The 12,836-nt window shown below is 36.1% G+C and overlaps 1 protein-coding gene across 1 annotated transcript in view; it reads right to left on the bottom strand.

Annotated features, from left to right (window-relative positions):
- LOC103481331 (protocadherin-15-like) overlaps positions 1–12,836 on the bottom strand; it is a 222,603-nt gene that overhangs the window by 159,709 nt on the left and 50,058 nt on the right. The window contains exons 3-4 of the mRNA XM_081600402.1: positions 9,442–9,456; positions 8,831–8,896 (exon numbers count right to left, since the gene is read on the bottom strand). Of these exons, the coding sequence (XP_081456528.1) occupies positions 8,831–8,896; positions 9,442–9,456 (81 nt within the window). The remainder of the gene's footprint in view (positions 1–8,830; positions 8,897–9,441; positions 9,457–12,836) is intronic.

The raw sequence follows: 12,836 nt of genomic DNA on the forward strand, positions 1-12,836 counted from the left end.
TTCCATGACTTTTCCTTTTGCGGATAATGGCTCTGATTGTGGTTGGAGAGACGTACAAATGCATTTCTATGGCTTTGGGACTGCCGCCTGACAAGTAAATGTAAATGACCGTTTCTCATCTGGTATAGTTTTTAAATTGGTGGCATATTTTTGAGATTGTTTAACCTACTTCATGTTAGATTTTCTTCCAAGTTAATTCTTTCTTTTATACAGTATGTCTTGCTGTAATCAGACTTGAGTTTTAGGTGGAGATCCTGAACCAGAGCCACTATTAATTAACCACAATTAAGAATTTACCAGAGAGGGACCCATTCTACACAGAGATTTAAAGTTGTTCCCAGGCATCGCTGTGTATGTGTATATATAATTATAACATTCTAAGATGATGTATAAAAATTCTTTGTGTGGTGGCAAGTTTTTTTGTTTGTTTTTTTCTCGATAGGATTATTTTATCATTTCATAATATATTCCATCCAGTCTGAGCTTTTTTAATTGAAATCCACAAAATCTTTATTGTAAAAAGATCACTATTGAGCTACGGTATTAAAAGCAGTGTCTTGGCCAAAAACCACAGTTGCACAACTGCACTTTCTCCAAAATAGCACATGCTGGAATGTAAAATAAAAGTGTCTTAAAACTGACCAGAGTGTGATTAAAATGTAAGGACATCAGTTCATGCAGTGCAGTCAATGCTAAATGTGTGGGCCTCTCATACATTTCATTTTGTTTCACGTCACCAATTACAGAGGCATTCTAATTTGAAAATTAGCATAGTTAATTGTCCTCATCAGCCACAATTCCTTATGCAACTCTCAGTAGATACATACAGAGGGCAACTCAAATCACTTATTAAATTCCCCTCAATATTTCATTAGCTCTGTCTAATTATCATTTTTTCAAACAAGTACGATAATGGGGAAAGATCTGATGGATACTTGTGGTCAAGTGGTTAAGCCCCTCTACATTTTGCATTTTGTTAAACTGACGGCCGTAATTGAAAACGGTATAATTTCTGTATTCTCTTCCAAGCTTTTCCAGGATGAATCAATTAGGAGGAAATTAGTGTTCAGGGACACAACTGACCCAGAGGCTGCTCAGTGACTATGTCCATATCGATACTGGGCTTCATGGCTGTTAATGTGATTATCCATTTTGCATCCTACTGCCATCCACATTTCTGTTCAAATCCAGGGATTTAAAGAGTAGGATAAAAAATAAAAATAAAAAACTTGTGAAAGTATTCATACACCAACTTTTTTTCTAGTTTTATCACAATAAATATGGGAGAGAAAGCACACATGTGGAAAAGGGTGTGAAATGTCCTTCAGGACAATAAGTAGAAAATCTCCCATGTTGGAGCAGCAAACCAACTTCATTAGGGTTTCAGGTAGTAATTGAAAGAAACACGTTGCTTTAAATTAAGGTGTTGTGTGACATTTTTCCAAGAGGGGAAAATTTACTGTAACATCTATCAAATAAAGTAAATAAGAAATAAATACATCATGCTCTCCTTTAGAAATACTTTGTTGGAAAAAAGATACATTTCTCTGCACCAGTAACTCAGAACAGAGTGTGCTGTAAGTTGGTTGTTAAACTGACAGACAGTCTGAATATAACAGTGTTATGATACATAGCTCATTTTCATTAGCTCCATTAATGAGATTTTAATCTGCAGTAATTGCCGAGATAGAACATTGTGAAGGCAGCAGACTGATCACAGAGCTCATCCATATCGTCATTCACCATTCAACATCTTACATTCTGTACAGCTACTTCTTTACATGTTTCAGCTTACAAATACATTTCTGACACTATTTAGCGCTCGTCTCTGAATCCTAAGAACTTTATTTGGTGAACATGCTCTTTTTGGGAGAAAACTGCTCTCTGTTTAATTTTGCTTGCAAAAAAAGTTTGCTGGCCACAAACTTTAAATATAAAACTGTCACAACCCCCATATCTTATACACTATGCTGATGAACTACAGCACTAAAACTGATAGCATTTTCAAAAGGAGGAATCAAGTCCAGATGAAAAATTACACAATATCATTCCGCAGTATAAAAAAAAGCTTACCGAGCAAAAAACAAGCTCCTGTTCCAAAAATCGATATTTTAAGCTTGACTGAAAAACAGCAATCCCTTACACAGATCTGAACTGATTTTATAATGGATGAATGTTGCTAACTTTAAGCTGGAATGACCTTTTACTTCAATGCAATAAAAAATAAAATGCTGATTTTATTTCTATACTGAGTCAGTGCTACGAGTACAACTAATTTAAACGTGGCCCTCCAATTCTGTTAGGAAGTATATCCTGGCAAAATGATGCTAGAAACTTTGTGATTACTACAGAATGGTCTGGTCTCTCTGCAAGTTCTATTTTAAAAAATTAACCAATTTATTAATTGGTTAGTTAACCAATTAATAAATTGGTTATGTAGAGTTTTGTGAAATGTATCTGTTCTTTATGACACCATTATGTGTCCAGACCAAAACAAATTCCAATATCAAACAGAATACAAAATGCAGTTTTGAAAGGCTTATATTATTCATTAAAGGGAAAAAAGCTTCAACCAGAATAATAACAGAACACAGTACAAAGACCCATCTTGACATCTTGAAAATCCCTAATTTGTGACCAAGTTAAAAGATTTCAAGTTTTAGAGAACAACGCACCATGTTAAAAATGGGGAGTTATCTAATCGCTTGTCAAAGTCTTTCCTTACCAAGTCGGGAGCAAATTATCATTTAAGCTGAAATTTTCCCCATTTTGTTTGTCCTGATGATTATTAAACTACAGAAGGAAAAACTTGCTGCAAAAATAAAGCAAGAAATATGGTTAAGTTGCTCAGATCTGTTGTATTTGATAGGATGTTTGCATGTACGTGTAATTAGTGAAATCTGCCATGTAAATACAGTGTTGGAATACAGCAGACAGCTCTGTAGTACATGTACAAAATGTGGAAAAGACAGGGATGACTTTGGGAGTCACTGACCAACTTTCTCATGAAAAACTCAATTTAAATGTGGAGTATAGATGGAAATTGAGAAGAAAAAAATTCTTTCTTGCAAAATGTTTATGTCAGTATTAACTGGGCTTGAATTCCTGACGCAGTAAAAATAGACGTAAATGAAATGATGCATTTCGATTGTGCATGTGTTTTTCATCTCAAGTTCCTTTTACCTAATTTCAAGAACTGTTAAGAAGCAGATTATGTTTTTTATTAACAATTTTCTGATGCATATTAGCCTGAGAATAATTTTTTTTCCCATAACTGGAGATAACTTGACACACCAGATGGTTTGATATGCACACCTACTGAAGCTGATAAGAAAAGAGCAGAGCTTTTAAAAAGTATTTGGCAGATTATGAAATGAACCATCTGTTTATCAGCAGTTTGCTAAGGAGACCCTAAACAGTAGAACTTAACATATTCATGTTCAGCAAAATAATTTGATCAAACTTTCTCTTAAAATAGCTATGACAGACACAAGGACGTATATAATAAAGGATGGAAAGTAAATGTAATCAAAAAATTATTAAACACTTTTTTATTATCGCAGAAATTACTATTGGACCTTATTCTCCAATTTCCATCAAAGGAACTGCCTTTTGAGGACTGTAACACCTGAAGCATGTCCAGATTGAAAACAGCTCCGTAAGAATGAACAAAGCCAACATGAAGTAAAAGATTTGTCTCTGCAGAGAAATAAATTCACATACTGATCCTATTGCACCTAAAACGAGGCTGTGTTGGGTTTATTTATTCAGGACCATGTACAGAAACATTATTCTCACAAGAGAAAAGATGTGGAGCCAGATTTAGTTATTGACCAGTTTCCAGTATTCCTTAAGGAAGATGAAATAAAATGAGAAGAGATGAGATGAAGTACATGGATATATATCCCCTTCTCCATTTTTTTATACTCTGACACATTACAGGCACTAGTCTTAATGTAAATTATTGGGATATTACATTGTAGACATATGCAAAGTGGTGCATAACTTTGAAGTTGGAAGAAAAGGATCCACATTTTTCAAAAACTTTAACAAAATTAGTTTTAGAAAGGACATGCATTTAGCCTCCTGGTTTAATATTGTACAGAATTTTGCTGAAGTTGCAGCTGCTAATCTTTTTAGGGTGTTTAGTAGTTTTACAGATATGCAGACTTTGCAAAACATCTCAAGCTTAGTCCAGAAAGTATAGGAACATCGATTTTCAAGTGGTGCCAAACGGTATCAATTAGATGAAGATCCTGGCCATTCCAATAAATGAATATGATTCAATATATTCCAGTCCACACTAGCTCCCACTTTATGCTTAGAGGTGCTGTAAGGTGAACCTGCCTCAAGTCTTTTGCAGACAAGTTTTCTTCCAGGATTGCCCTTTACTTAGCTCAATGCAGCTTTCCAAAAAGTTAGATTTTGGTCTAATCCCACCAGAATAACTTCTAAAACATTTCTTTAAAGCCGTTTCATTGTGTTCTCATTCAAGGTTAACTGGTCAGGCAGTGATTTAAGAGGTGTTTACACAGTCTATTTTAAAATTGACTTGTTACCCAAGTCTATTTAGACCTGTCTATTTGTCTACCCAAGTCTATTTAGTCTATTTTAAAATTGACTTGTTACCCAAGTCTATTTTAAAATTCTCCCCTTACTTATCTGCAAACTGTCGGGTGTCTTCTTTGGACGTCATCAGGAGTTTGGTTTGGTAATGTCCTCACAAAGCACTCATACTTATACTTGGAGTAAAATATGCAAGGGTTGGATCACTTACATTAGTCCAAAGTGAGTTGATTGAAAGGCAGAAGAAATGAACGTATATCACAATTTTCAAAAATGTTAGAAACTAGGTATTATTTTCCATTATTCTCACTTTTATGCATTAATCTAGGTCAATTACAGAAAATTCCTACATTATCAGTTTTCAAGACGAAATGAAGAAAAGATTAAGCGGCATCATTACTTTTCCAAAGCACTAGAAGGCATGCCTTTATTATCAGGTTGTACAGAGTATTGTCTTGTAGTGTCAGTTGAGTAGCCAGATAAGTAAAAAGAAGTGAATGTGTATGTGTTCCTCCTATATAGAGTAAAAGCTAATATTACACGATGGGGATCCACAGCCTCAGGGTGTCTTTAGAAGAGTTGTTAAGGAAGAATGTCTGCAGAGGTTGGCTCACTACTGTAGAACAAATTGTAAATAGTCTCATTATCCTGGCCTTTGGTTAAACAGCAGCTCCAAAACCAGACCGGATCTCCATACTGCAAGATATTCTGAACTGTACTGCATCTGTTATACGGCAAGAATAATTACTTTAGCAGAACAATTTGCTAGGTAGTATTTCTACGATAAAAGTAAATGGGCTTTTATTTTATATAAACCACATATGTGCTGCATTTGCACAGCCAAAACAAAACAGTAACCAGCCTGTATAAAATTGTGTTTGTATTTTCAGAGGTTTTCCATGTTATTTATGTGAGAAGTCCCAGTATATCAATGTTATCGCTTATTTTAGTTTACTTTCACTTCATACTGAAAAACACTACAAACACCTATTAGATGTTTTTGTTCTCACCACTGAATATCAGAATGGTACGGTAGGAAAAAAAAAAAGCAAATCCCTGCATGCAGCCTCCCCTTCCAGCAACATATACTGCATATGGAAGAAGAACTGTTGAAATTAGTAAAAAGGGTGAATAGAAATTGCATGAATTTCTCCACAGTAATGAACAATCAACAGATACCAACAAGCTGTGGGGATAAAAGCAAACGCATGTCTGATGTTTCCATGCTAATCTCCGGTAACGTCGGTGTGGACTGTTGTGTTCAGCACTTGTTTGCTATTTTCTGAGACAAAACAAGGTTTCTAGAAAAAAATTAATTTAGTAATCACAATTTTAGTGTTTAGTTGAGCCAGACATGCAGTGTAGTGTAACACTTGTATGCTTGTTCATTAATTGCTTTTTTCCCTTTTATTTATTTTTGGAGAAAGGCTTGTTGCCTTCATTCATCCTACGATTTTTAGTCTTGTCTAACAAAGTGATGAGAGGGTTTTTATGTTCCGACAAAACTACACGCTCAGTGATGCAAAGCAATCATTTGAAAGGAATTTTAATTATTCAGTTTTCTCTTCAAATCTGCAAAAGAATTCAACTCCCGAGCAATTAAGAGAATGATTTTTGATATGATGAGGCAATTTAGACCAAAATATTCTGCAGTCATTTAATCATGCTTCGTGTGGATGGTAACGTCTACATTTGACAAGACTTTCAGACACATATTCCAATAGTTTTATAAAATGTGTCATCGGTAAGTGTAACCAAACTGAGAATAATTGGTAGGTGTTAAAAGTTTGGTTTCTAGCATCTAAAACCAGATGTTTACATACATTATTAAAAAAAATAATAATAATCCCCTGCCTCTTTGTCTGATAATGAATCAAACTAAACTTCTCTTGCGTTAGCTGATTTAGCACTAGGAAGTCATGTTTTGGCCAAGGTTGTATATTGGTGTAAAGCTGCTAAAAACAAAAGTTATGGTTTCAAAACTGCAGGAATTCTCACCAGTACTGTTCCCAACGCAACCGTGCCGGATTAAGTTTTCTCTGGTTGTTTAAAACATTAAGTAGTGCAGCACCTGCCCTGCCCAGCGTGTTGCTCTGCACTGACAGTAAGCTGGCTTAAAGAGCGACACTGAAGACCAATTTGTCTGTGTGGAAATGTTTTCAGGTCACATAAAACTTAAGAGAATAAAGGTTTTAAATCCAGTAAACTGGCCCCAGGAAGAGTAGCTGATGCAGCATGCTGCTGATGCTAATGGGGAGCTCAATAAACATAAACACTGCTAACGGTTTTAAAACTGCATTTGGTAAGCTGCTATGTTAATGAGGTCACATATTTACTGGTTGTTGAATAAAGTTAAATATTTAATATGGTCAAAAAATAGTCACCATTATAACATAATTGAAATGCGTTACACAGAAACACACACACCATTTGCTATGGGTGTTATTTAGAAGGATTCAGCATGTCCTTAGGCAACGTTTAATAGCAATATTACCAAGCAAGGGCTCACAGTGGACCACCGACCTTTTTGTCATTTTTTTTTATTTGTGGAGTGGGACTCAAAATAATTCAAATTAAATCCACCTATTTGCAGATTTTTTCATGGAGCATATCTGAAATGTTAGAAGAAAATGCAGCTTGGGAAGGTAAAATGCCACAGCATAACTTCACTAGACATAAATCGTTTTTTGACCAGAAAGGAAGGAGAGTTCCATAAAATGCAAAAAAAGAAAAGAAAAGGAAGAAGAGAAAATTTTTAATTAAAAAGAAAGTAAATCTGATCACCTGGAAAACAAACTTTTAATTTGCTCATATTGCAAGAGGGGAAAAAATACTGCAGAATAAACACAATCCTTCCTCTAAAGTTATAATTTTACTGTCAAATTCATCTCAACTCCTCAAAGTTCATATTTAAAGTCTGATATTTTAGGAAATAGTTTGACTGAGACAAGAATATTTATATATCTGTTTGGTGTGGTGCAACAGTCAGCAACAGCTGCATCGGAAAACAGCGAAGAAGCCATCAAAGGTAATAAAATTTAACCATCAGCAAATCAGAGGCTCAGTAATAAAGAGTTAATTATGTCTCTTTGGTGCACTGGTCACACAGTGATTTAGGTCATTTCCTCTGCAACACAGATTGGATTTAAGTGATACTGTTGGTACAAGCCTAATGAATTAATGAGTTCAGGCTGCATGCCAAGCATCATCTGGTGCTTAACGCAACCTGCTGAGACAAGGCAAGGATGTGATATGCAGACTGAGATCTTTGTTAAAGGGTCGAACAAAGACGTGTGTTTGAATAGGTTAAGAACAGACATCAACAGACTTCAGCTTCCTGCGCTGAAATTAATTGTATTGCATTTTGAGGAGAGCTAAACTACCTGTCTTGGATTTTTAAATATTACAAATTTCTCTCTTAGAATTACAAATGATATTTCTATATTTTTAAAACATTTGCGTTTTTATATAATTCCTATATACTTTTTTTTTTTTACGTGAAAACTGATTTCTACAAAAAATAAAATAAAATTAGATAAAATGATTTAACATAAAACAAGTGATTTCATAAATATTAAGTCCTTTTAGAATAACTGACCAAATGCATCAGAGGTCCAGCCAAATGGTGATAGCATTCTCTCAGTGAGTGAAATGGAGATTCCCTGACTGCAGTAACTGTGTTTCAAGTGACTGACCCCTGTGTCTGGACGGTCCATTCACTGGTAGTCAATATTCCTGACTACCATTATAGCATTAAGTGGGAAAAAAATAAAAATCACTCCAATAAAATTAGAGAAAAGTTTTTTTATAAATAGACTAAAAGCAAGGGGATGGAGTTAATTGGGAGTTCCAACTAGACAATGATCTTTAACATGAAATGTATTCCGAAATAGAGAAATCTGGAATTTAGAATCAAATATTAATGCTTTGTCAGTAATGCTGAAAATCCAGGTTCATGCTAGGAAACCAACCGACTTCTAAGGACTTTCCAATTCTAAAAGACAGTAGTCAAATATCCAAACCTGAAATACCACAAGCTTTTTGATTCAGACAAAAACATGTGATCAAGATGCAACTTCCTGTGAGATGTTACAGCAGACACAGGTGTGCGATCCTGCATTTTTCACCTTTGAAAACTGTGTGAAATGGAGAAAAAAACTAATAAAATAAAATATATATTTTCTATTTATTGAATTCATTACAACCTCCAAAAAAATTTTTTTAAACCTAAAGTATGAAATGATAGAACACGGCAGTACTTTACCATTGGGGCTTTCCTCATCTATGGCCACGATGGTAGCAGGAGGACCAGAACGGGAGAGTTTACATTCTGAAAGGATAAAAAAAAAAAGAAAAAGTCAAGATAAGATTACACTAATACCTCAATGGGTGTTTTTTTTTTTCCCGTCTTCACATCTACTATGTTAAAAAAAAAGGCAATATAAAACTTTATTGGGAACCCTGTGGGTGGTTTTATTTGATAAGCACTTAGTATTTATGAGAAAAATGATTTGAAAAAGGCCCTGAAGTGTGTACAAAATGCTGCAAGGACAACAGCAATAAACTCATAAAGATAAATAAAGCATGAGCTGTGGCACATATAGTCTATAGTTTATTAACCTCGTTGTTCCCTGTTCAGTGAGAAGGCATAGACCGAAAAAAAAAAAACACACAAGAATTTTATAACTTGCATGTAATGTAGTGTAAAACAAGGTGAGCTAAGAGAAGCAGGAACCGACAGTAAAAACAGATTAAAGTAGCGTTTTTTAAGAGACGGGTCTAATCCGCTATAACCATCTCCGCTGGGTCAGCAGGATAAATTAACCAGTATGTGAACATGTTTAACGAAGGATGAAAAAGGGAGATCAGTCTTACCCTCATATTGCCAGTCTGTAGATAGTTACAGCCACACCACAGCAGGAAGGAGGGAAGGAGGACAGAAGTCAGGGAGGGATTGGAAGAAAGAAAGATCAGAAGATTAATATTAGAAAAGATAAGCAGGGTAAAAAGAGGCGTAAAAACAAATCTGTCAGCAGATTTTAAGAAAAAGTCAAATACAGATGTGTGGACACAAGTCAATGTATCAGACTTCTCCCGCTTATTACGACCTATTAATACGAGGGGAAAACATCATTAACCTCGGCTGGAGGCATAAAATTGTCACATTTGCAGTAAAATGGCTGCCAACACTCACTTGTTCCTCCACACATCCTGTCCTTGCCAGGATACATGAAAATAAGCCACCTGCATTAAGCGACATCCCAACGTCGCACTACAGCTACACAGGACGGTCGGGAAAATCCCTGAGGAAACCTGGAAGATGGATATCTGCTCACCGAGAAAATAGACTTCATGGAACAATGATCGCACTCTCTCTTCCTCTCACTAGGCCGCTCTACCTCGTTTTCCCCATTATAACACATTACCGTGTGACACAGATGATTTCAGCAATCATCTGTACAGTTTATTGTTTTTAAGAGCAGCAGAGAATAAATGAGTAAAGATTATGGTAAAAAAAGAAAAATGCATATAGGGACCTATAATAGACACCCATGAGCATTAGAAAACAAAGATGTTTCAAAAAGCTTTAGCAAGAATATTGAAATTACTTACACCCTTCATATAAAAGAAAATGTTGCAGGGAAGTGGGGAAAATATCTATGCATATCTCATAAAAACACCACAAGAAATAAAATACTCACAGCCTTCAATAATATAAATAGCATAAATGAGTATTTATGAGGAAGAAAACAAAAGATGCAAAATATTTGGTGATAAAAACATATTTCAAACCCCAAATAAGTAACTATAACTAAGCAGCACAGCATGGACACAAGATACACGTTTATTTTCATTAAAAAAGCTAAAAACGTCAACCTGGAACTTGTTTAAAAAACAGAGTCTTTCTGCTCCGTGCCATGGTCTCCAGACAGGCTCTTCGATTGATCTTCTCTATAAGATGAGGTTATCCTCAGTGGGTTAGATAACATATCAAAATTCAAAGCAGAATGTTTAACAGGGGATTTAATATGAACTCTCTTATAGATCTTTGTCAGCTTTCATGCCGCCAAGTTTTGAAAAAGTTAGAACAGATAGTTAAAGCCGAGCGCATACAGTACAACGTCCTGTATGTCAAAAAAAAAGCATGACTTAACAATCATTTGAGAAAAGTAGAAAAAGTTTCTGGAAAAACTAAAATCAGGTCTTCAGAAAGCAGTTCATGTATTAAAAAGTCAACAAGTGAAGGGCATGTGGCACCCCACTGCTCTGTCTGCTATTAACTGGGACAAGAACTTAAACTCACTGGTGGGGTGGCTATTTGGGTTAAGTTCTGGTAGACACCACGCAGGTTTACCTATGTTGAGTAAATCCTTACTCGTTCAATTACCATACACACATTTGAAGTAACATAAATAACTCCAGACAACCAGCTACCTGAATAGTTTCCTTTAATAAGAACTTGGAAAAATAAACCGTTTTTATGAAAAACTTTTCTTTTGAACTGTTGTTTCAATATAACCAGAATTCAACTTTGGTCACTAACAGAACTCCATACATATACCGAAATTTACAGTTTTAAACACAATATCACACATGGGCCCATACTCTCTCTCTCACTCACACACACACACACACACACACACACACACACACACACACACACACACACACACACACACACACACACACACACACACACACACAGTCCGGTACCGGTTAAAGTTTTCGTTGCAGGCCTGATGGAGCTGGGGTGCGACGTCGTTACGACAATCCTCTTCTCCCCTTTAAACAATAAAACTGACTCAGACCTGCTCGCTCAATCGACTTCCTCTCCGTCATGGTTGCTTTGCGAGTCCAATTTCTGTTAGAACTCCGCCACACGAGTTGCAGGACTCCTCCTGAACCATGCTAAAGCTAGCGCCGCCATGTTGACACGTTCCTCTAGCCACCTCGGATCAGCCGCAGTTCTTCTCTACAAAACACTTCTGCAGGTTTCCTACCCACCGGGTGCAAGTTTACTTGTGCAGAACGTGCATAAAACAGTCCAGTTTTTGGTCCCACCTCAACCTCTGCTCGCATTAGCAGCGGTCTCCATTAGCTTCCTCCTTGTCGTCTCCCATGTTCTTCTCCCTTCTTCCCATCATTGTTCCGTTCTTTTTTTCTATGTTGAGTTCACTTGTCCCTCGTTAACCTAAACTACTTCACAGATAGGCAATTCAATAGTCTTTAAGTACACAAGTCACGTCCAGAAAAGCTTTTTCTCACGCTACTCACAACTGTAACCGCTCCCCGCATGTATATAATCACTCAGATCAAAAATTTACAAAAACAATACAAGTTTCTCACTTATATTCTCTATGTACATACAACCAACCTTGTAAATAGTTTGTAAATATTAAAGGGCCTTAAGAGCATGGTTCTCAACCAGGGGCTACAGACATTTAAAGGAACTCCCAGCATTGCCCGGAACATGTTGGATGGTCATAACAGTCCACATTTTAAATTGAGAATAGAAGAAAGGATAGAATAGAAATATTCCTTATTTTTCCCACGGTGGATAAATTCAGGTGTACCAGCAGCGAGTTAAAGGTAAATGAAAGACTCCATGGAGTTTAAGGTCAAGCCTGAAATTTAGCTGTTTCTCAATGCAAACACAACAGGCTCGGTGCGGAGAAGAATGAGGATGAGCGTATTAGAGCCGTGCCAAGCCACTCAAGCCAGTGGAAAAGGGGAATTATCAGGGAGAGTCTAATTTAACCCTTCTAGTAAAAACTATCAATGTTGTGACTCCAGTTCAGTTTAATCTCCAGGTGAAAACCCAGGTGATTTTAAGTGTCCACTATCTAAATATCAGTTTCGCCAGGGAACTGACATAGTTGACCCACTACACCATGTCAGTGTGGTGGGTAAATTCACCACCAGCTTCCTGGTCTTTCCTACAGAGGGAGGATATTTTAAGCAAAAATCAGATTCATCATTGTAGGGAAAAAATGTCTTACCAACTATGACACAAATATCAAGAAGCTTCATGGTTTTTGTGAGTGGTTTAGAATACAGCAAATGAGACTGGACGACAATATGTGAGCATTTCCTTTTAGCAAGCTGAATATCAATTGGGGTGTTTAATTTTTTTCACATCATTGCATCTACCTACAATGCCCTGATGCTAAATGTAAATCATTTAAATGTCTGCTAAGATAAACAGGATATGCTATAAAAATTTATTAATTGCATGCCTCACACATCTTTACTAGAAGTGCCAGTAACTA

Source organism: Poecilia reticulata, chromosome 19 (assembly GCF_904066995.2).
Source record: "Poecilia reticulata chromosome 19, P_reticulata-male-v2, whole genome shotgun sequence".
In the NCBI taxonomy this organism is placed as follows: Eukaryota; Metazoa; Chordata; class Actinopteri; order Cyprinodontiformes; family Poeciliidae; genus Poecilia; species Poecilia reticulata.